The sequence below is a fragment of the Peromyscus leucopus genome, chromosome 19 (assembly GCF_004664715.2).
Source record: "Peromyscus leucopus breed LL Stock chromosome 19, UCI_PerLeu_2.1, whole genome shotgun sequence".
Classification (NCBI taxonomy): Eukaryota; Metazoa; Chordata; class Mammalia; order Rodentia; family Cricetidae; genus Peromyscus; species Peromyscus leucopus.
Genome location: NC_051079.1, coordinates 46,481,949 through 46,506,929, shown reverse-complemented (window position 1 = coordinate 46,506,929; position 24,981 = coordinate 46,481,949). Strand labels below are relative to the sequence as shown.

Here is a 24,981-nt window from a genome sequence, read left to right as displayed (position 1 = left end):
TTGATGGTGACAATAATCCTTTCATCATCCCAAGAACCCTTGTCTGTAACTTCTATATTCTTTTTTCTATTTTCTGTCACCTCTTATGTTCCCATCCTGTTAGTGCATGCAGTCTGACAATTTCCAAAGTCCAAACATGCCCTATAACCCTTTCAAGCCTACCACTCTTTCAATGTCCTTCAAGTCCATGCATCTTTAATTTCCTTTTCATACAACCATTTGATCTCAACACATACAGTCTCAGGCCATCACTTACTACTTTATTATTTTGTAATATTCACTTTAAAATTCCCAATTTTGCTCTATAAGAGTATTTACAAACTGCGCACAGCGGGCGGTACTGCACCATTCTAGGGATTGAAGTCATGATAAACTCATGACCTGGAATTCAACTGGACCATTAGTGCCACTACAGACCAAAATACATGTTCTCATTAAGAAGCAGATGAAAGGACCAGCCTCTCCCTGGGGGCACTGGCCAGATGTTAAGCATCACTAGAGCACTAATAAACTTGGTTAAAATCACTCAGTGTCAACGATAATTTAAATTCCCATTGTAAGTGACCCCTTTGATGCTCATTTTCCTGTAAATAAGCAAAGATACTAGTGGATAGGGAAATTTGAGTCCCTAATATTATGAAAGCTGATCACTCTCTTTTCTATCTTTGAGCAAAAGTTCTAGCACTCAGTCATCCAGACTACCCTTATAACAGCATGGACATTTTGAACATAATATGAACACCATAAAGAGACACAATAACCTTAACTGTTCCACTCTCCTAAAATGAGAAGCCCACCAGGACTGTTTTAAACACTTTATATTGACTTTTTGATATCACCAGTTTAGTGAGCTCTAGGCTACCCTAAGCCATTTCTCTATGTTAGAAGGGCATATTTTCTCTACTGGCTTAGTGGAGGGACTGCTGTTGCTGAGGAAAGGACAATGTCATGATTGGAGCAAAAAGAAACCTTCATCTGCATGAGAGTCTGCTGTGGTTAAGGAAAACACCAATTCTCTTCATAGAGAATTGTCCACCACCCCTTGTGAGCTAGCCTAGGAACACCCTCCAATGAGGCGCCCTGTGGCATTGCAATCTTAGTCCCAATAGAAAGATTCTCTTGAATGGTCAGCTTTTGCCCACTTTTAATAGAAAAGGTCAAGAAAGACCCAGCAATGACAGACAAGCAGCTAAGAGTTCAAGACGCAAAAGCACCAGACTGGCCAGATGCAGTGACAGCTGCAATGGGAGGTCTCAAGACTGTCAGCCAACGGCAGCAGCCATAGAAGCAACAGGAAAGGACCTGGAGTAGTTGTCTCTTACGTGGCAGCGATTGACAGTATCTGGAACAAGAAGCAGTTGAACAGTTTGAGAGAGCAGCCGCAGCCAGAACAAGAGAGACAGCAGCAATAGATGGGATGCAAAAAGCTGGCCGAAGGATAGAAGGCTGTAAAAAGTCCTAAGAAGAGAACTGCAAGTCCTGGTCACTAAAAGAGTTCCAGGGAACTGCTAAGTCTTTAGGGCAAAATGTCTACTAGTCCAGGCTCGCATGCTGTAACACTGAGCACTGGCCACGATGGAGTGACTGGGACTTACTAATCGTATTGGTTACTCTTCTGTTGGTGTGATAAGAAATTATGACCAAGGCAACTAACAGATGAGTTTATTTTGGGTTTATGGTGTCAGAGGGTTGGGGTCCCTGATGGTGGGGTGGAGGTAGCAGGCAGTAGGGGGCTGAAGCAGCAGCCAAGTGCTCATATCCTGAAATGCAACCAGGAGGCAGAGGGGGCTGCCTGGGAATGTGTGGTGATGTATTGTGTCCCCCAATATACTGTGTCTCCCAATAAAAATTGCCTGGAGATCAGAGGAAAAAGCCAGCCACTATATAGAAGTCAGACAATGGGTAGCACACGCCTTTAATCCTATCACTTGGCAGGCAGGGATCTGTCTGGATATCTGTGAGTTCAACGCCACACGGGGGAACAGAGCCAGGTGTGGTGGCACACACCTTCAATTCCAACACTAGTTAACCATGGAGGTCTGTACAGACAGACAGGAAGTGACAAAGGTGGCCAGAAAGAGGAAGTGATGTAGCTGGACAGAGAGAGCAAATCAGATGGCAGAACAACAAGGCATATAGGCGTGGGTAGACAGGAAGTAGCTTGTCTTTGGAAGCTGTGGAGTTGGTGAGGTGAGGTTAGCTGTGGCTTTCCCTATTTCCCTGATCTCTCAGGTTTTCACCCCTATATCTGGTTCCATGTCTTTTATTTAATCAGACCATTTGGAAAATTGTCTATGGGAATGCATGCGTTTCTTAAGAATTCCAAGCTGTCCCGAGTGACATTTCCTCAGCAAGAACTGGGGACCGTCTATTCAAATGCCTGAGAATTTGGGTGACATTCCTTAAAACCACCACACTAGAAGAGTAAAAAGTACCATCACCAAGGCCTTCATGAGAGCACCTACTGTTGCTGTTCCTGCCTCCTGCTGGCCACCAGCTGCTGTCAGATGCTGAGAGCTATGAAATATGCCCAGGAGTAGCCCCTGAAGAACTCTTGCTGACTCATGATTTGTTATCTGACCTAAAGATTCTCAGCCAGACCATTTGTAACAACTCCACTCTTCCTGCCTTTTTCTAAGTGGTCACTTCATATTTCTCTTTTCAAAGCTCCTCTAGGTCCCCTGTCACCCTCACCTCACTCTCAGCAAAGTGGCCTTTGTGGAGAGAAGAGACACGGCTGAAAATGAATGATTGTATGTCCCCAACCTGCTTGTTCTCCTGTGTCTAGTGATAGGCTGCCCATGGTTTTGTAAAGCCAACATAATTACTCATTTCATTCCTCCCCTTTCCATCTGGATACTGTTCCAGCAATTTCTCCCTCTATCCTAGCCTGATGTGCTCCTCTAGAAAATGCACACGGACAAACAACGATGTGTAACAATGTGTCTTATTGGAACACAACACGACAAAAGGGACATCCTTTGACTTTCATCCCCTACAGCTACTGCCACATCTGCTTCTCTTGCCTTTCAGTGACATGGACTGAGTTAGCGTTCCTGTCTTTAATTATTTTTCTTTCCCCCTTTTCATAGGGTGGCTTTTGCATTTCCATATATGAATGTAACATGTATTGATCATATTCACTCGCATTCCATTATACTGCCCCCCTCTCACTCTCATCAGGAACCCCCTTCCTCTTGCTAACTCATCTCCCCATCTCCTTTTGTGAGCTGTGTGTTTGTGATCCAGAAAGTTTTATGAGCATCACAAAGATGAGCATTGGATAAGGGCTTCTGCACTGAAGCACACTTATCTCACCAGTGGCTCACCAATAAAGAAATGCCTGTCCTTCCTCGGCAACCATTATCTGCCTGTGGGTTCTAAGGTAAGGAGTCCCTCCCTGTCCAGGACAGCACGATGGTGAGCCCCCTTTTGTTATTTTGCTATAAAATCCATTCTACTTGGCCTTTGGAGCCAAACACAGTATTAAAATTAATTTTACAGGTTAGCACTGACCTCTTCGTTTCACATCTAATAAAAAGAACACATCTTAAAACATCAGTTCTTCATCTCCATAGTTACTTAGTAGGTTTTGGGAGTGGGTCGTTCTTCCCTCCTTGTAACTTTTTTCTAACTTGCCTTACAGACAGCACTGTGGTTTGTGTATTTGTTCCCTATGTTGCTCGCTACTCATTTTAATCAGCCTTACCATTTCTTCTCATCTCTCCAAAGTCTCAGTGGTAGAGTACTCCTAATGTCAGTCTATTGCTCTATTTCATCTGAAGAACAGAAAGGTAGTTTTCCATCTGAAGACACATAGTCACTCTAGTCACTCTATTGGAACAGCCCCCCTGTGCATCCCCTATCAGCCACAGAAGGAGGCTGCAGGACACACCTTGCAATTCTCCACACATCTGGCTCTGCTCTTGCTTCCCTGCACCCTGAGCTCTGCTCCACATTATAGCTGCAGCCTGCAGCCTCCCTTAGAGTTTGACTCAGCTTGACTTCTGTGGAGGGCTTTTCCAAAAATCTAGTTTAAGGGACACCTGCTCCCTCTCACTTTCCCCTCCCCTGCTTATTCTCCTCACTGTCTTATTTTAGTATTTAGCATATTTTCATACAGCATTTCTTTTATTTTTCAGTATAGTTTTATCTATCCTGTTTTTTCTTTTTCTTTTTTTTGTTTGTGTTTCTATATGAAGCTAATACTTGGCCATTCAAGATCAGCGATGAATTGTGTCGTAATTTTTATTGGGATTACATTGGCTTTGTAGGTTGCTTTTGGTAGGGTGACAATTTTTATTATATTAATCCTATCAATCTATGAGCCTAGGAGATCGTTCCATATTCTGATACTTTCTTCAATTTCTTTCTTCAGTGTTTTAAAGTGTTTTTTTTTTTTTTTTTTTTAATCATACAAGTCTTTCACTTGCTAGGTTAGAGTCACCCTAAGATATTTTACATTAGTTAAGTCTATTGTGAAGGTGTTGTTTCTCTGACTTCTTCAAAGTGCCCAGCTATGTTGCTGAAAGTGTTTATCAGATACTAGTAGTAATAGAATGTACATCACAGCCTGGATGGTGTGTCTGAAAACTGGGGTGCTGCAAACAAACACATTACTCTCCAAGCAATAACTACAACAACCAGTCTCACAATCGTTATCTTCCTTTTTCAGTTTAAGGAACATTTTTTTCCATGAAATAGATTAGATGTTCAGCTGTTATACACAGTGTAAGGAGCATAGTTTACAAACCTTTATGGATTCTGGAATTGTAAATCAGAGATATTTAGATCTATTGTAATTATCAGTAGTGAATCAGAAAATAACTGATGCTTTGAAAATATCAAAGTTTAAAGATTCCTCACCTCCTCCACAGGTGGCATTGCAATCCTCCCAGCCTGCATGTGTCCACATGAAGAGGGGTTCTGGATCCTTAGAGCTCTGGTTGTCTGGAGGCGGATCTGATGGAACTGTATATTCATAGTGAAGACCATAATTCTGATCCTGAAATAGGAGTACCTGCAGTATATAGAGTGATTAAGGAATGTGATTTAAACCACAGCACATTCAATGACAGAATCTACAAATATGTTGATACTTAAAAATACCAATAACACAGTGAACAGATACCCTTAATTCACAGAGACGTTACTTTTACAATGTCATATGTTTTTCAAAGACTGGAGTGTCACCTGTGAGCTAAACACATCCTGATGAATGCTCACTTGAATGAAGCCAGAGACCCCGGATCATGTTCTTTTGATTTGGCAGACCATTATTTCCCAAAGCATGATGACAATTTGGTGTATATATGCTTTCTAGAGGGCAGGGATGTGTGCTGCATCTGATGTCCAGATATAAAATAAACTGGATTTTCCACCCTTATGAAAAGAAATGATGGAAAGAAAGTTCACTGCGTCAATAAGGGCTGTGTTGTCTGGTTGTATGACAAGTTGACATAGCTAGAGTCATTTGAGAAGAGACAGCTTCAATTGAGAAAACGTTCTGCACCCAAATGGTCTGCAGGCAAGACTATGGGGGCATTGCTTAATTAACTATAGATGTGGTAAGGGCCCAGCCTACTATGAGTGGTAGCACCCTGGCAGATGCTCCTTCATTGGATAGGAACGCAGGTTGAGCAAGTTCAGAGGAGCCAGCCAGTAAACAACACTCCTCCTCGGCCTGTACTACAGTTTCCATCTCCAAGTTCCTCAAGCTTCAGTTCCTGCCCTGACTTCCCTCAGAGACCTGAGAGTTGTAAGCTGAATTAAACCCTTTTCTGTACATGTTGCTTCTGGTCATGATGTTTTATGACATCAGTAGAAACCCTATCTAAGATACAGGGTAAGGATGGAGACTGGAGATCACTATTAATAATGACAGTGTAATCCTGAATCATTAGAAGGGCAATATTTTTGTTCTTGGGATTTTTTACAATTTTGGCAATGTGTATATTTTAATGGATTTTTAAATAAACATTAGAATAGTAACAGCACAGTTACACCAAAGAGTTTAGTAAACTATAATGGGTCAGTGGGCATGACCTTGAGTCTACACTGTGCTGTGCCTCAATTAGGGGCCATTTTGGTTTTTACTGGTATTCAATGTCAAGGTCAAAATGGGATTATCACATATGTTATAAAAATAATGTATATAATATACATAATATATACATTATATACAACACATGTATCTATGCATATATTTTAAACAAAGGAAAATAACTGAACTTTATATATTTTAGAAAATTTGTTCATGAAAAATGTTAAAGAACTATATGAAAGATGTCATGTCTATGGAACTAACAATTTGTACAAGCAGTTGGCACATTAACTTCTCTATATATTGTTAAATTATGTGTTTAGGGAGGCATATTTGGCTATAATTATAGGTGATTCAGAGTTAATACAATGTGAAAAAATACTTAAATGAGTCCAAGATTGAGTATTAATATTTCAGTGGAATTTTCCTTACTTTTTCTCAGGTTTTATTCAACATATTTAAAGAAGTGTTACAACATATTTGATGTGTGGATTATGCAACTAGTGTATTGACTTTATAAACATCTCGATGATATAGTTAATAGTTTTTTTTTTTTTTAAGTTTTCAAATGTGAAACCTACTGGGTACCAAGTCAGACTACTTCACAGTACTGATTTTGGCTTAAATATTTCATCAGATGCTGCCAATTTTAAGGTACTTTCAACCTAATAAAAAAGGAGTGAAAGTTTTCATTTTTTATTGTTATGACAATACTATCATGTAATTTTAAATTTGGTGAAATGACTATACTAATAAAAGCTATTTGCCACCCTATTTAATTACATGAAAACAATACTGTTTTCCCACATGAGCAACCTTTTCAATGATAGAATTTCAAACTGCATTGAACGTCTAATGCCACTTAAAACTGAGTGACTGGCTACAGAACCATGAGCTCTTTCATAAACCATTTGACTTTGGCAGAATCCTTTGCAAAAGGAAAGTTTGAGCATGCTACAGTCAAGGGCACATATTGAAGCATGGCAGCAGAGGACATTGCCTTTCACGTCAGTACTAGTTTTCAATCTGCAATAGTCATTAAAGAGAAATATCTCAGAGTTACAGTTTCCTTTGGATTACCAAATAAATCCAGGTCACACACATACCTTCTTTTGGACCTAGTTCACTGAGTTAATTACAACCCATGATTCCAGGAAAAGCCTTGGCAATTACTAGTCAGATTAAGGGCTGTGCTGCAAGAAAAGTCTCTGACTCTGGAATCTAACATATACTGTTTTCAGACTTTAAAGAAAGGTGCGTTACATGTTTCAGTCTTGTATTGCTCTTAAGTAGGTTAAAACTCATATATGGTTATAGAATTCAGGCAAATATGGTAGTGTTTTCCAATATCAAATCATTAAAAATGCTTTCTATTGATGTTATTTTACACCATTCAGTCAAAGAAGATGCTAAATATTTTCCCCCACAATATAGATATTTTCTGTTTGTTTCTCTAGATGGCACAGGACAGAGAGGATCTTCTAATTGAAATTATCATAGAGGATGCAAAGCAACTGTGAGGAGATGCATAAAATGATTATTCAAAGACACTATGTATTTATGAGCCATGACTTATACAGAAAAGACAGAACTGAACACCAATTTCTCAGTGAAAATAAAATCATGTTTGACAACATTGCACATATTGTTTAACCTTCTTACACAGGGCGACTGTGTGGATTAAATACTTTGGTCAAATGCAAAGTCCCCTGGTCAGCTTCTGGTCTATAGCATCCAGTGGATGGTATTATTTATACTGGACAGAAAGTACACACACTGCTCACTTTGCCCTTTTATTCTTATTGAAGCAAATGGACTGCACTTATACAAAGCATGGGCATTTGAACCATGGTTTCTGGATCTGCAGCAGTGATATCAGGGAGAAACTGTGGGAAATAAGTGACTCTCAGGTTCTGACCTAAATCAGCTGCATCAGAAGGTACATTTAAAAAGAGCCCCAAACAATAGTTCATCAAAATAAGATAAGTAATGAGCCACTGTGTGATCTGAATCTCTGGATTCTGGAAGGAGCAATAGAGATGTCTATAGCTAAAGAAAGACCAGTTAGAGTGTTAGAGTGGTTTTCTGTGCATGAGTGTACAGAGAGGTGTTGAGTCCTTTGCATTTTAGATTTCTTTTGCCAGTAGAATAAAAATTCACTTTAGCCATATAGTCACTCATTTGAGCACTTTACCATCAGCTCTGAGTGCCTTGAAAAAAGCCCATGAACAACTAGTGACCAGGACACAATCGCACTGCTCCAGACCTTTCCCTTTTGACTCTCTCTTGACATACATTTAGTCTTTTGCTACATGGTGAAGAACATTACAGTTCCAAATAGTGCAGTGTTCATAGTTTAGAGTAATCCATTAACCTAGAGAGACACTAAGGAGACTGCACATTCTCTTAACATGCATTTACCAAATCCTTCTTCTCAAAGCAATGTTATCAAAGGTACATTCTATAGACACAGATGAATCCCATTAAGTAGACATGACTTGCTGGAATCTCCATGTTATGGCTCAGTCTTGTAGAATATTCACTCTGGTTAGCAAGTGATGCTTTTAGGGGGAAAAAAAGAGTTCCTTATTCTTTGGTGATTGATTTCCACTCTGAGTTCTTTAATTCCCTAGAGCATTTTGCTCCACTTTTAATAATTACTACTTTTAGATTCCACGACTTAAAGTATCTTAAAGTTCCTACAAATATCATATCTCTTAAGCAGTTTTAAATGCTGATCTGATTATTCTGATTGTAAGAACAGACAGGGGAGAGGAACAGAGAGGGAGAGAGAAAGAGAGGGGGAAAGAGGAGAGTGAAGGAGAGAGGGGGGTGAGGGGAGAGAGGAGACCAGCAATTTCTTTGCCATCAGAAGCTAATTTCCCGACACTACCCTATTTCTTCCTCTTACCAGGAGATGTAAAGGTGTGGTTGTAGGACCTTTGGCAGAGATCTTCTCCCACAGACCCCGTCTTATGTAATGGACTGTAGTTCCAGCTAGATTGAATGCTCCAGAATGTTCTATCTTCCAGTCACTGTTTATTGACTGTTTGCTAGCATCTCGAAGAGCTATAAAACAATGAAGTACAAGATGAGTGTAAACAATACAAATGATGAATATCATCTACATTATTTTGTTAAAAGCATTTCAATGTATCTTCCTACTCTGATACAAACCATAAGCCACTTGCCTAGTTGGAACTGGTCAAAAGAGTTTTCAATCGTCTATTATATCACCACCAAAAGTTGCTCTGAGGCTTGTATTCCCATCAATACAAGCAACAACCTTATTAAAGTACTGAAATTTACTGCATCAATCTTCTCTACAAAATCCTTCTTATCATACAATATCATAAAGGGAAGTTAAACAAGCATACATATTCTCATTTTTATGAGATCAATGTTTGATTGTTAATCTTTGTTGAAAGCAATATATTGATAGAAACATCTCAAAACATTGCCAATGTCCATTAAACCCAAAAACTGGACATACTTTAGACAATATCAGAACTTTTGGAACAAAAGGAAAACTACTAATGGGTTTGCTTATATTAAGGTTTAGCATTTGCTTATATTTATTTTAAATTATATTAAATATTTTGAGAAATATTTTTGTCTAATATTGAACATGGATCAATATTTTCCTACTTCCATGCTTATATTTCAGGTTACAATTATCAATTTACAGTTCCTGCAAATCCCTAATAAAAATGCCTTAAACCCCTTGGGGTTTATGGAATATGATATTCAGGCTCTATTCATGTCTTGGCTTTCAACGTTTCCTAGAAAATGGCATACACATGTACATGCAAATCCACCCGATTGATTGCCTTAGGAGTCATTCAGTCAGAACCAGGAGTTTGAACATATCATGTTTCTTGACTTTTTTTTTTTAAAAAAAAAAAAAAAAAAAAAAAAAAAAAAAAAAAAAACTTGATTAACTTAAAAAAATATATTTTTTAAAATCTTGCTTCTGGCCATCAGTGGAACTGCTCTGCTTCTCACTAGACAATGCACGGAGAAACTGTTTTCAAACTTTGGGTGACTGAGGGTGGAGCACAAAGTTGGTAGAAGCTTTATGATTGCTTAGTTGTCTTCCTGAGGATATTTACCAGACCCCTCACTGGAAGGTTGACCTTATACAGGGCACAGACTGGGAAGGCTTCATGGAGAGGGGGAGGCACAGAGAAGGGAGTTCACACTGGCTAAGAGAGCAAGTGTCTGTTTCATGGAGCACTGGAGAAGAGTGAATTACAAGAAGAGAAAAGCTCCCAAAGCATTCACAGGGGACCTTTGACCTTAGAACTGAATATTCAGCTTCAAACAAACAGGGTGTGACTTGAGAAAAGAACAACTGCCGAGAACCTAAGGATTTTTAAACTTTTCAGCTCAAATTGGTATGGAGAAAAGTACAAATTCTAGGTCATTCCAAGGAGAGTTGCTTTTGAATATAGAGAAGCTAAACAGGCAGGTAGCCAAATAAATAAATAAAATAAAGATTTAACAGACCTCATATCAAAGCAACCTGAGTCAATTCTAACAAAGCTTTAAAACAGTCTCAAGATATATAGCCGATCCAGAAGCAAATGAACTCTTTAGCAATATGAAGTTGATGTGCAGTAATAAAGCAAATATAATACAGCCACTCATCCATTCGATGTTAACCATGGTCACCACCCAGTTAAAAACTTGCTGGGGATGTGGCCATCACAAAATTGACATCAGGAATAAAATGAGAATAAATCTTATAGTCTTAGAGATAGTGGAACTAGTGAATTAAGTCTCTAAAGATGCATACACATTGACAGGAAGGTATGTAATATTGGAGAGCAATGGGAGCTGAAAAATATTCAAATCAAATGTTTTAGAACAAGAAAACATACCTTAATGAACAAGCTTAAGAACATATTAGACAAAGCTCAGGGAACAGAGACCTGATGAACATGAACAGAGCACAGTGGACACATCGGAGCCACCATATAGGTAACACTGGAGTGACTAGAATTCCAGAAATGGGAACAAGGACATACAAAGTATTTAAAAGCACAGTGTTAAAATGTATTTTACATTTTCTTAAAAAAAAAAAAAACTCCAAATACATAGGTCTTAAAAAGTACAAGGAACTCATGAAGAACACACACACACACACACACACACACACACACACACACACACACACACACAGCCACATAGGTAACATAGTGATTGGGAGAACATAGTTTAGGGTGGCCAGAACAAAAAAAAAATGTTCCTTGTGTTAAAAATTGCATAAAATGTAGTTGTCATCCCTCAACAATGAAGCTTCCATTTGCAGCAGCTGGAGACCATTACAGAAATCCCAAGTGGTCAAAATACCGAGAACTGATTGTTGGATGCCCAACACCAACTGAGGCATTTACAACATAACACTTACATGTAAAGGTCATGGACCATCACAGTGGGAGGGGAGGGAAGATAACAAGAACCAGAGGAACAGGAAGTCTGTGAGATTGTGTTTTCTACATATGACAGGAAAGCTGTAGCCATGGACTCTCAACAATATGGCTGTGTAAATAAGACCCGTGCAATGACAATCCAGTTGCAGTCTTGCAAGATTCCATCTCTGAATGAAGAGCTAGAGGCAAATAATGATTGCTGAGTGTCTCCAGGGACAAGCCCCCATAGCTTATCCAGCCTTACATACAAATACATACAAGGTCCAGCAGGCTGCATACACAGAGACACACACACAGACACAGACACACACACAGATATAGATACAGACACACACACAGAGATATAGACACACACACACACACACACAGACACACACACACTGACATAATCCTCTGGCTTCCACATGCATGTGCACAATTGCATGCAACTGCACATACATATGCATATACCACTACCATGCCTGCACACACACACACACACACACACACACAACTCTTAGATGATACACAAAATTTATTAAAGTTATATAACAATCTGAAATATATAGTAAAGCATCAAAATGCATATAGTAACAACTGATTTAATTGCACATGAGAAAAATTTCCATACATTTTTGATATCTCTTTATTCCTCTTTCTCTAATGGATTAGACAGGAGGAATTTCTCTAAGCCTGCAGAAAACTTAAGTTGTACTGACAGTGAGGATTGTAGCTGGAAATTTCAGAACAACTCCTTTACGCCAAAGGTGATAAACCAAGTCTTGATTGATACCTGACTGAATATATTCTTTTATCCTAAGATGTCACAGTGGAAACACTTAACAGAAAACTTACATACGTTTCCACAAATAATTGCAAATTAAGTGTATTCACACATAACTCATAGACCCAAGCAGAAACCATAAGGCACTCTGATAATAACTTTATATTGAAAGTGCATTGTGGGATGCAACTAGAGCCTTTGTAGCTCTGAAGTGTCACAGGAGGAGAGAGAGAAGCTAGAGATCTTCTGTTTTCATCTGTAGCAGAGGAGCAATTACAATTTAAAAAATGGAAAAAATGACAAAGAAGTGAATAAAACAGAAATAAATTAACAATGGAAGCAACATGTGACCCCAAATGTTGGTTATTTGGAGACTAAATAACTGATAAAACTTAAGTTGATCAAGAAAACAAGGCACGAGGCAACAGAGATATCAATCGGAGTCGAAACACTGTCCTCGGTGATGGTGCAATAAGAAAATATCAGAAACAGCTCTAAGCCAACCATTTTGAGAAGGCAAGTAAAACAGATTATTCTCTGCAGAAAACAGTTACCAAAACAACCTCAAGCATCAAAGAATATATGAAAATATAAATTCTCATTTGTAATATCTATGTGGGAGGTTCCATAAAAACAAAACATGGCATATATTAAAAAGAGAGATTAAAGGCTTTCCCAAAATAAGACTTCAGTGTTTAACCATCAAAGTAAAACCGTTACTAATTTTAGACAAAATAGCTTAGGCAAAAGAGGGAATACAGGGTACTTCAAATACACTAAAAATGCTATTTGTTGTATATGTGTAATATATCTAAATGCATTACTGCTTTACGCTAATCAAGAATACTTACTTGACATTATAAGTACTCAGAAAATTGCATTTTTATATGTTCTGGGAATAAGGGCTTTTCGAAGCCAAGTGAAATTATTCTCTCTGAGATCATAGTTTTTCCCTTTACTTTCTTAATGGTTTCCTAAAAGATAAATAAGCTCATTATTTATGAAATTCTCTTTATATATTCTGCGTGTGATACAACTTTTATATTGATTCTGTATACTTTTTCAATGTGGTGTTTGGTTTGTGGTGTCTATTTTCTCTCTGTTTCCTGGGTTATTTTTAATAGTCTATTTGTTGAATTACTCAAGTCCTTGGAGGGCTGGTTTGAAGGGGGATTGTTTATAGACAGCGCTTCCCTTAGCACATGTCCATGATATTGATACTGCCTAAGACAAACAGTCCTGAGGGTCTGTGGCTTCACAGCTAGATGAAGTGGGTGAAATGCATATTCGGGCTTGCCGTGCGTTGCAAATTCTCAGGAAGGTTGATTTTTCTGCGTCCACCTTAGACTAATGTTACTGTAGACACTTCCTCCCTTTCTCCTCTCAAGTGTAATTAACATTCCTGCCCCTCCATCACACGAAACTTGGAATCCTTTGAAGTCCCACTTCAAATGGAAGCCTCCCGTGAGAGTTATTCTGCAGCATCCTTTCCTTTATTTTCTGTCTACAGTGTCACCCTGGTTCTCAGAGTCTGACACTTCAGTTGCTGGATGAAGGCTTCAGGTGGCTCTTCACCAGGCTCAGCACTCGGCTTTCTGTCTTCACTGTGGTTTTGGCTTTTTAGGACATCCTAATTTCCCTCCTGTTCAGACATGTCGTTTGTCCTTTCAAGTTCCCTCCTTGAAACCCGACTCCACATTGTGATGTGATTAGGAAGTGGGGTCATTGTGAGGTAATTAGAGTTGGCTGAGGTTAGTAGGGCACAATCTTCATAAATGAGATTAGTGTTCTTGTGAGAGCCCTGAGAGGCCTTGCTTTCTCTTTCTCTGCCATGTAAGGACACAGAAGTCTGTAATTTCCAGCTCATAAAAGGGCCTACATCAGAACCCAACCATGCTGGTCTCCTGAGCTCAGACTTCCAGCCTTAAGAGCTGTGAGGAGCAAAGTCTATTGTTTATAACCCACTGGGCTGTGGCTCTTGGTACAGCATCTTAAAGTAATGAAATTAAGCAGGGAAATATTAAAAGGGAGGGTTGTTTTATCTTTTGCTTATTTCAAATTATTTATAGTGAGATTTTTGCCCTAGTGCCCTGTGTGTGAAATTGCAGAGTAAGTTGGATTTGGTGCCTTTTGGGAGGCTTTTTTTTTTGGAAGTCATAAGCTATAATGATTTTATAAAGAAAAGCATATGGTGTATTCATTTTAGGCTAACTGGTCAATCATTAACAAAAGAATGCTATAATCCTCAGAGAAGCCAGTATAGTAGTGAGTATAATTTAAAGAAAGAGTACTGGAAAGGATAATTGTATTGGGAAGTGACGTGTGTCCTATGCAATAATACACAGTTTGATGTCGATTTGAACTGTTTAAAAATGATAAGCCAGCCAAAGTTCTATTTTCATTTATTTTCCTAAATTTATCACAGTTGAAGACTTCTTAGAACCTCCTTCCTGTCCCCAGAGGAGCCCTGGGAAGACTGGTTTATGGTATGCATCCACTTGTAGGTCTTTAGCATCTAGGGTCTTAACACTGTGTCACTTCTGTATTTCCTCACCAATTTACTATTCATCACCCCTTACCAAAACCTAGAAGTCACCTTTGAATCCTTACTAGCTATCACAACGTAGTCACATTTCGACATGTTTCAGTTCAACTACATCAGTGCCTCTGGAAGCCTGTTTTTACCCATTCCTGTTCTACTCTGGATTGATTCTGTTGGATCACTTTGCTTACATCCTGCACTTTATGCTCTTCATTACATTAGTAAGGAAAGGAACGTGGTAACACATACAGCAAGACCTACTGAACCTCTGAGGTAGCATTTGTGCTATTTAGAGGAATACATGTTATTTTGAGAACTGACAATAATTAAAAACAGAAACTTAAGACATATTAGGACTCAGATTTAGACTGGGTGTTCTTTTAATAACAATAGCAGCAATAACAAAAGATTAGATATGTGTATATATCTGTAGCAGGAAAGAGGTGAGGTTGACGAAATTGTAGGTATCAATCACAGAAGAAAACATTTTTTTTGTTGTTTTGTTTTTTTTGTTTTGTTTTGTTTTGGAGACAGGGTTTCTCTGTGTAGTTTTAGTGCCTGTCCTGGAACTTACTCTGTAGCCCAGACTGGCTTCGAACTCACAGAGTTCTGCCTGGCTCTGCCTCCCGAGTGCTGGGATTAAAGGCATGTGCCACCACCACCCAAGAAAACATTTTATAATTATACCTCCTACTATATTTTTACAAATCAATTTTCTAAGTGCAAATTGGAAGAAAATAACAATATATATGGAGTTAAAGGGAAATGTGTTCAATTAGGATTTTCACTTTAGGAAATTTCAAATGTTACATGAAAAGCAATGATTTTTTTTTTTTTTTTCTTTTTTAAGATTCACCGAAGATTTAGGCCAGGGGCCAGAGAGATGGTTCAGTGGTTAACAGTACTTTTGCTTTAGAAGAGGGCCTGGGTTCAATTCCCAGCACCCACATGGCAACTCAACCAGCTATAACTCTAGTTCCAGGGAATTTGATGCCCTCTTCTGGTCTCCATGGGCACAGGGTGCTCAAGTGGTACATACACATACAGACAAAACACCTATACATTGAAACAAACAAACAAACCAAAAAACTTAGCTTGGTATATCTATGTTCAAAACACAGATGCTGTAACTAGACACCCTAGATTCAAATTCAGAATCACATATCAAAGGCTTCCGACAATGGACAAAAACTTACATGCATTTTATGTTATTTCTTCTGAAATTTTAATTGGGATATTAGAAGTATCTGCTTCACCCAAGTGTAGTAAAGCCTCATTTTACAGATACTTGTTACATGTTCTAGAACAACAGGTGTAAAATATCCTTCTTTTATACAGTTCATTCAAAATGTTAATATTATTTCTTGCACAACAGACTTCATTTTTGTCACTGCAGAGAAGACAATGAGCCAGACATCTTCAACAATTAACCCTGGAGCTGCATATGATACATGCAAACACAAATAAGGAAATTGAGACCATTGTAAGCGATGGAGGTAACAAAGGGGGAGGCTGTAATATTGAGTGGCATGATGGAGCTCAGAGCGCATATGGAAAACAATAGTTTTATATATGTGGCAGGATCTGCAAATGTATCAAAGCAGCATGGGGAAGAAAGGCAAGGATCAGGGAAGGCTACTGGCTGCAGCACGAGCAACTGTTTAGAAATGAATGATTACGGCAAGCTGAAGAATGACTCTGTAGATGCCCCCCATGTTCCTAAATATAAACACCATATAAAATCCCAAGGTAATAGAATTTATATTAATAAAATTGTGGAGTCATTTAACGGGGCTCTACTCTCAGGAAGGGGGTTAGTGAATTCATTAGAATCTGAATAGCTTGCCAGCCCTTTTCACCTCTTGAAGAAACAAAATGTCTTCTACAAATTTGGACTAGGCCTTCAGGAGACAGCACGTATACCAGGAACTTGATCTTGAATGACCCAGCTCCCCAAACTGAAAAATGAATTTATCTTATTTGTAGACTGCCCAGTCTCCTGTATTTTGTCATTGTAGCTAGAGAAGATGAAGGGAACTGCCTTCTATGGTGCGCTATATTGTCCTGAATCATGATGGAGGTCCTAAATGCCATCATGCCTGTCTTTATAAGAGGTCACTCAGGCAGATTTAAACACTGAAAAGGTAACAGACCATGGAGGCAGCTGGTGGAGTAATGCTCCCACAAACAAAGCAATACTGGCACTCACTGGAAGCTAGGGGGACAGAGTGGTGCTATCCAAGATTTTCCAAAGAAAATGAGTGTGTGGACACTTTAACTTAGTCCATTGAAACAAATTTTGGATTTCTCGATGCCAGGAGTCTGAAGAATAGATTTATTCCTACTATTTTATGTACCCAAGTTTGTGTCAACTGTTACAGAGCCATAGGGAAAGTATATTTATCATGGTGTGGAAAATAGGTAAAGACATTCAGCTAGGGGTAGATATAAATCATCTTATTGAGACATTTGTGACTTCCAACAAATAAACATGTAACAGTTCTAGAAGAGTGTTGTGGGATAATCTTTTTGTACACCGTGAACACATGTCTCTGCAAAGGCACCTTTTGATTGGTTTAATAAACAGCTGAATGGCCAATAACTAGGCTGGAGAGAACAGATAGGACTTATGGGCAGAGATGGGAACTCTGGAAAGGAATCAGAGATGGGGAGATCTGCCAGAGAGACATGGAAGAAGTCAGCCGTGCAGTGTGGAGGAGAGGTAATGAGCCACTGTAGAGGAGAGGTAACGAGCCACATTGTAGAACATAGATGAACGTAAACAGGTTAATTAAAGTTTTAAGAGGTACTTGGGAATGAGCCTAAGCTAAGGCCAAGCTTTCATACATAAAAAGAAGTCTCTGCATCATTAGTTGGGAACTTGCAGTCCAAAGAAAGACCAGTTACAGAAGAAATTCTCTGGAGGCAGAGTAAAGTAAAAAAGAGAGAAGGTCTTAGTCCAGAGCCCTAACACATGGGAACATTTGGAGACTCAGGGTCCAGCAAAGGGGATGAGAAAAGGGGTACCCAGTGAGAAAAAGGAGTTATGGACTAGAAGCCAAAAGAAGAAAGAGTTTAATGAACGAAGGAGAAACAAATGACTATTTACATGTCAAATAATGTGATGTTTGGGTTTGTCAAAAAAATAAATAAAGTCATTTGCTGACCTTGATATGTTAACTATAGTAACTATTCAGGCAGACAGAGAAACTAAGAAAAAAGCAAAGTTGGAGGCTATGGAAGAGCCAGCACGAAGGTGTCTCATTTGCAAAACTGTCTTATTTATCTGTACTTGTCAGGTTATTAAAACTCATAGAATTAAAAATCATTCTGAGACATTGCTATATTTTTGCAGCTTGGGAATAAAGAAAGTGTACATAATTGTAATAGGAAGTTATCTATTGAATGAATGTGTCTCAATCACCTAACACCACTATCTTCCAAAACTGGGTATTTGGACTTGAATTTGGGAGGAATAGTCTTGTACTTACAATGCATTAAAAACCACCAGATCAAATTTACACATGTTAATAATAAACTAATGAGAATCTCACATAATCAAGGACTTCTCTTACTGTCTTTCCTTCTCACAAGCACCTCCTAATGGGAAAAATAACCCGAAGCCAAGGCTAGACTGCAGAGTAGAAACATTATATAAGAAGGATTGTTCACCATGTGCAAAGAGCTTTCCTTTTTCAACATTTACTGCCCAGTTGAGAATAATAAGGTCATCACTTTTCTCAAGCAAAAAGTTCCAAGGTATTTTTAAAAGATTATTTAAAGTGCAGTGTTTAAATTCTGTTTGGGACCCTGTCAGACTTCGTTCTAGTTAATTCCACTATCCATGATACTTTCTCTTTCCTATTAAAAATTATCAACTGACCTAATTAAAACATGGACAACAGAAATTGGATTTGTTTTCTCTCTCTCTCTCTCTCTCTCTCTCTCTCTCTCTCTCTCTCTCTCTCTCTCTTGTGTGTGTGTCCACAAGGGAGGTGTGGGTCATACCTGGAAGGATTGGGAGGTGTGTATGACTGTGGTGCATGCATGATGTAAAATTCCCGAATAATCAATAAAAATATTATGTAATAAAAATACATTAAAATAGCCAATCTAGTCTTTCCTGCTAGCAATGCTTAAATTTTGAAAGATATCTTTCCCATAGGTGAGTTTTCCTGGAGTGAAGCAAGACAGAGAATCTCAACACAAGTCAAACCCTTTTAACTATTCATGGTTTCTTTTGAATGACAAGATTTCCTATTTCTTTTTTGTTGTTGTTGTTTTTGTTTTCTGTTTTGTTTTTTTGAGACAAAGTTTATCTGTGCAACAGTCCTGGCTGTCCTGGAACTTGCAATGTAGACCAGGCTGGCCTTGAAGTCATTGAGATCCATCTGCCTCTGCCTCCCAAGTGCTCGGATCAAGGGCATGCACCACAACCAAGAGGCAAGATTTCCTATTTCTAAAAACATCATTGTTCAAAAAAATCCTTTGTTGTCATACATTGAATTATATGTATTTGCATATATATACATGTCTACACATGAAATAAATGTGTTAATGGATTGTATTATATATACATATATTATACATATATTTTGAATAAAACATGACAAAGTCATTTATTGAGTCTTTTAGGGTTTTTGTTGTTGTTGTTGTTATCATGAGCTAACATTTGACATTTGGAAGTACTTTACACTCTCTGAACAGAAAACCAAATTTCTTTTGCTGCTGGGACTCCCTTGGAGAAAGGGAAATCTTTGCTTAATATGTGAACCTAGAAACAGACTGACTTTGTTCCAGAGCAGGGAGATGGGCTCCTACTAAGCACCTCTGTCTGAGTCTGTAGCACCTGTTACCTAAGTAGCTGTGCGCCGGCTTTTCCTCCACAACTTTGATTCTTCTTGCTCCAGCAGGGATCACCAGCACTTCCACATAACCTGTAAGAGTCAGAAAAACATGCAATGAATCTGCGGTTCTTATAAAACTCTTCTCCTGATTGAATTGTCCCGCATGCCTTTGGTTTTAGTTACTGCTACCATATTTCAAAGGCTGTGGAGGGAAAATGCTTCCTTATAAAGCTGCTATGATTTGAGGTGAAGTTTCTTGGAAAGACTGATCACAGAGCTCTACTGAGAAGGTAAGAAGGCGACTGGACTTCATGAAGCACTGTGAGCAAACGAAGAAGCCCAATGGCACAGCCTCCGTAGACACAGTAGGACAAACTACAATCATCCCAGGGAATTTTGCCCTGGGAATTCTTCAAGATAGACGAAGCAGAGAAAATCAAACATTGAAGACACCACAGCTGGCCTGGAACAGTCCCTGGAGTGGCTGAGTGCAGCAAAAGAGAACAAGATTTCATGGGAGATTAGGATTAGACAGTGGAGGGCCGGGCGGTGGTGGCGCACTCCTTTAATCCCAGCAGAGGACTGGGAGGCAGAGGCAGGTGGATCTCTGTGAGTTCGAGGCCAGCCTGGGTTACAAAGTGAGTTCCAGGAAAGGCTCCAAAGCTACACAGAGAAACCCTGTCTCCAACCCACGGCGCCCCCACAAAGGATTGGACAGTGGAGCTGGAGAGAAGTAAGTGAGGTGTAGGGCCACAGGGAGAGGTCTGATGTCACCTCCACAGGTGTCACAAAGCTAAACAAAAGGCACAACCGAACGTCCTCAGGGAATATCCGAGCCCTGGTCATGGATGGGATACTTGATGTAAAGTCAACCAAGTGGAATAAAATGAGACAATACACAGGAAAAGAAGGAACTGAGGTTCCACTTAGGCAGGAATAGTGATAAAGAAGCCTAGATTTAGCTTAATAGTTTTTCTAATATTAACATTCCTTTTTTTTAACATTCTGTGCAAATTCACGGATCTAACGGAAATCTGACTTGAGGCTTTAAAAAGGCAAAGAGATAATTTCAAAGTTTTCTCCTGTCTATTAATTATTGTAATTCTTAAATATTTAGTCATTTGGCCTAAATAAAAACTAATGTGTAGTCCAACTAGTAGCAAAGATAAAATAAAAGCATGAGGCGTGCATGCATGCGTGCGTGCGTGCGTGCGTGTGTGTGTGTGTGTGTGTGTGTGTGTGTGTGTATGTGTGTACATGCACCTACATGCATAGGTCCCAGGTTGACCTCATGTGTCTTACTCAGTCACTCTTTACCTTATTATTTTGAGATCGGGTCATTCGTTAAACCTGAACTTCACTGATCCAGCAAGACTGGCTGGCCAGCAAGCCCCAGAGATCCCTTGTCTGCTTTCCCCTACACTGTGATTTCGAATGCTAACGGCCCTGCCTGGCTTTTTTTTCTTCTTCATACATATTAAGGATTTGAACTCCAGTCCTCATGCTTCTATGTTGAACAATCTACCAAGTAAAACATTTCCCCAGTTCCTAGGCACGTGACTTTTCAAAAATCAAGTCTTTTATCCAAGACCCTGATTATCTCATTACTCACTGAATTTCTCATTTTCAGTAACAGCCAATTGCTTGTAGCAGCTCCACGTGGAAAGCAGTGACATCATGTCACACAAACAAAAGAGCAATGACAAAAGACATGAGGTTGGTGGGTATTGTGCATAGAAATAATGTAGGGTGGACAGTTGAGGTGGGAGTTATATAAATTGTAAAAATTAGGTTAAAATATAACATGGAACACTCTGGTTAATTCTGTGTTCGAGAATATAAAGTAGAGTTTTAAAGCTGATCCCCTTTTCTGATTCCACATTGCTTAGCAATTCACTGCTATTCTTTCTTTAAAAGTGTGCATACACGACTCACATTTAAAAACACTAGCATCGGCTGGGCGGTGGTGGCGCACGCCTTTAATCCCAGCACTCGGGAGGCAGAGCCAGGAGGATCTCTGTGAGTTCGAGCCAGCCTGGCTACCAAGTGAGTTCAGAAAGGCGCAAAGCTACACAGAGAAACCCTGTCTCGAGAAAAACAAAACAAAACAAAACAAAACAAAACAAACAAACAAACAAAAAAAAAAAACCACTAGCATCATCCAGAGCAGAGAACAAACCATACAAGTCAAGGGAAATTTCTCCAAAAGACGTAAGTGGACAAGTTGTCTTAGGTGAATGTCCATAGGAAGAAAAAGGATTTGTTTTCTGTACATAACGAACGTGAGGAAAGTGGTGGCCTTAGTAGCTCTTGAATAACTTAATCTCATGCAATGAGAGGATGGAAAAGGCTAAACCTGTTTTGGAGAGTTTAAGTAAGAACCAAAGGGAACAAATAGATCGCTTTGGATCTGCTAAAATCGGTGAGGGACTTTAACAGAATCTGCTTTAGAGACACTTCATCCAGCAGATGAATTCATAAAGGACAGTAACTGGAGACAAAGGACGAATATCAGGAATGGTCAAGGCCAAGAAATAAATCCAGAAGATGTTATAATAAAAAAAAAAATTCTGAAGTTAAAGATTGGTTGAAACTTTGGACACAAATAACAGACACATGGCATAACGGGGTCATCGTGTACACCAGGGAATCAAAAGGGAATGTTCTAGTTTGGTGAGAACTTGCTAAATTCAGCCATTTATATTGAACGAAATACTGCAATATTCCAGTACACACACCCAGTGTGAACTCTAAAGCATCCAGAACTCCAGGAAAAGCCAGGTTATTACTGATGGACCTTTGAAGACACCCCTGCACATGCAGCAAGCAATAAGCAATAAGTCAAACTGCCCTTAGAGAAAAAAAAATGAAAAGGAAGAAAAGTCAAGGAAATGAATTTGGTGATAATTTTTAAGAACACAAATCTGAAAAGAACTATGCTTAAGAAGGGAGTGATCTGGTTGACCATGGTATCTCCATCTTAAGAGATGGTAGCCAACCATGTTAGAGCTCTAAATATGAAAGAAGACCTCAGACAGCTTGAATTTAAACATGAATAGGATTATATGATATATCAGAGCAAAAGTAGTCTCTAAAATCATGGTTGTATACTGAAAAAATCCTCAATTGCATTGGCCAGTTATACTGATTCCCAGGAAGAGTTGGGGAAACATACTAAAAATAAAAACATGAAGGTAGAAAGCTATAACAGAGGTATTTTCAGTACATAAGGCATTTGGGTACATATGAGAATGTATTCTTTTAAAAGAATGCAATAATGACTAAGATATAGCTTAGAAGTTGGACATGAAGCCATTGAATCTTGACTCTTTCTCTGGACAGTGAGCATCATGCACAGAAGCCTTCTATTGTACCACCAGAGGCTGCAATCTTATCAGCATCCTAAAATGCCAGCAGCGATCACTATCTTCAGGGCACTGGTAGCAGAGTCACAGGTGGTATGTTTTTAAGAGGTTCTTTATATTAGTCACCATTATTATTACCTCAGACAAATTGCTGTATTTAGCCATGATGAGAGTATAGAAAATGTATTTTGAATTTCAGACTTTAGAGTTTGAGATTACTGGTAACCAACTGGAAATTCATATGCAAATATTCACTTCTGTAAACAACTCTAAAACTTAGAACACTTTAAGTCGCCACAATTTTCGATGAGGCAACCTGCATTGGACTGTCACAATGTGTCATCTCACTCTCCATTTCCTGCTGTGATGTGCTGTTCCTATTCTACAAAATGAGGTAGAGGAGACCATGACCCACCCACCCCCAACTCCTGTAGGAAGCAATCAATTCAAAACTCCGAGAGCACACTTTCACAATCCAAACAAGCATGTTCATTTTCTTATACCAGGAACCACACACTTGACATCCATTTTCTTCTTATTGTTAGCCAGGTGCACATCACTTCTCAAGAGGCCAAACACTCAAGCTACCATTCATTCCTTTAAGAAGCTATTGCTGGGCTAGGCAAGTCCCAACGAAAGATGCAATAAATGTATTTTCTAGCTCCAACAGAAATGATTTAGCAAACACTGCATAGAGCAAGGGGACTGGACACACCCACACGCATCTGCACATGGTTACTCACACAGCATCTACAGTGTGCATGGCCAACTGGGTAAAAAGGCTGCAGATTCCTTAAGAAATTCTAGGAAGTCCATTAACTGTAGGGATAAAGAAGTCTTGAGAGAAATGAAGGCAATATTGCTAAAAATCACAAGTTGATGGAGCTTGTGATAGAATTAAGAACTTGGGCAGCTTAAAAAAAAACACATAAATTCCTAAGTAATGTAATGCTTCAATATTTTTTATGCTTCAGTATTAAGTAAATAGATAGTGACTGATTGATAGTAATTGAAAATGGGGTGATGGACAGAAATAGCCATAGTACTTTTCTTCATTGAGTTTGAAATATAATGGGAAAAGGAATCCAAATAAATGTAAAATTCCCAGTTGTTCAGAAGTACACACTACATGAAGAACCGTCATAAGCAACTCTCTGAGGTACACCACATGAGAAACTATGGCAAGAATCATTGAAAGAGTCACAAAGGATAGGAGGCAAGGCCTTTTCAGATCATGACATTTAACCTGAGAGCTGTTCATCTAGCAAAAGAAAAAGGAGGTAGATAGACCACATTTGCAAAAGTGTGTTGCTGTGAGAAAAAAGTCAGCTTTGCAACTACTAGAAACTTATTACCTTAAATTAGAAAAGGAAGGACGCTACTTGGGAGGTGACCCTGGGGAGAACACAGGGACAGCATATGCAGAGATATTCCTAATAGTTTAGGTATCAGTAGTTTATATAACAGATCTTAATATGGCATTGAAACAAAAAGGGTTTGAGAGTAAATAACAGGAAAAAAAATCTATCTATGTAACAGCAGCCAGAATGAAAAGGGTCATGAAATTTTCAGTGGTATTTCTGGGGTCACGAAATTTTCAGTGGTATTTCTGGGGTGCAATAAGGCATTATTACCACCAAATAAAGAACTCAAAGTTCAGCGTGTACCAGTATTCTCCAGTGCACGGGTCACATGTGTACCAACTGTGCAAATGTTCTTTAAAAACACAATACCATCTTTCCTCGGTCTTTAAGATCATAGTTGAATTTCTGTATGGTAAAAACTTCCCCTGTCCCAACTGTGGCTAGAGTGGGCAGGTTAAGCACATCAACATCTTTGGGCTGAAGAGTTGAGACTTTGTTTCAGCTAAGAGCATCTTGTCTCTCCTAAATGAGTGCTGGAAGATTCAGTTGCTTATCTTATTCTGTTAGGGCACAGCAAAACAAACAACTACATTTAACAACTCACAAAGGTTCATCTGACTTT

General features: G+C 38.9%; 1 protein-coding gene across 1 annotated transcript in view; it reads right to left on the bottom strand.

Annotated features, from left to right (window-relative positions):
- Adamts19 (ADAM metallopeptidase with thrombospondin type 1 motif 19) overlaps nt 1-24,981 on the bottom strand; it is a 206,118-nt gene that overhangs the window by 39,320 nt on the left and 141,817 nt on the right. Inside the window, 3 exon segments of the mRNA XM_028893701.2 lie at nt 4,867-5,020; nt 8,955-9,112; nt 19,640-19,720. Of these exon segments, the coding sequence (XP_028749534.1) occupies nt 4,867-5,020; nt 8,955-9,112; nt 19,640-19,720 (393 nt within the window).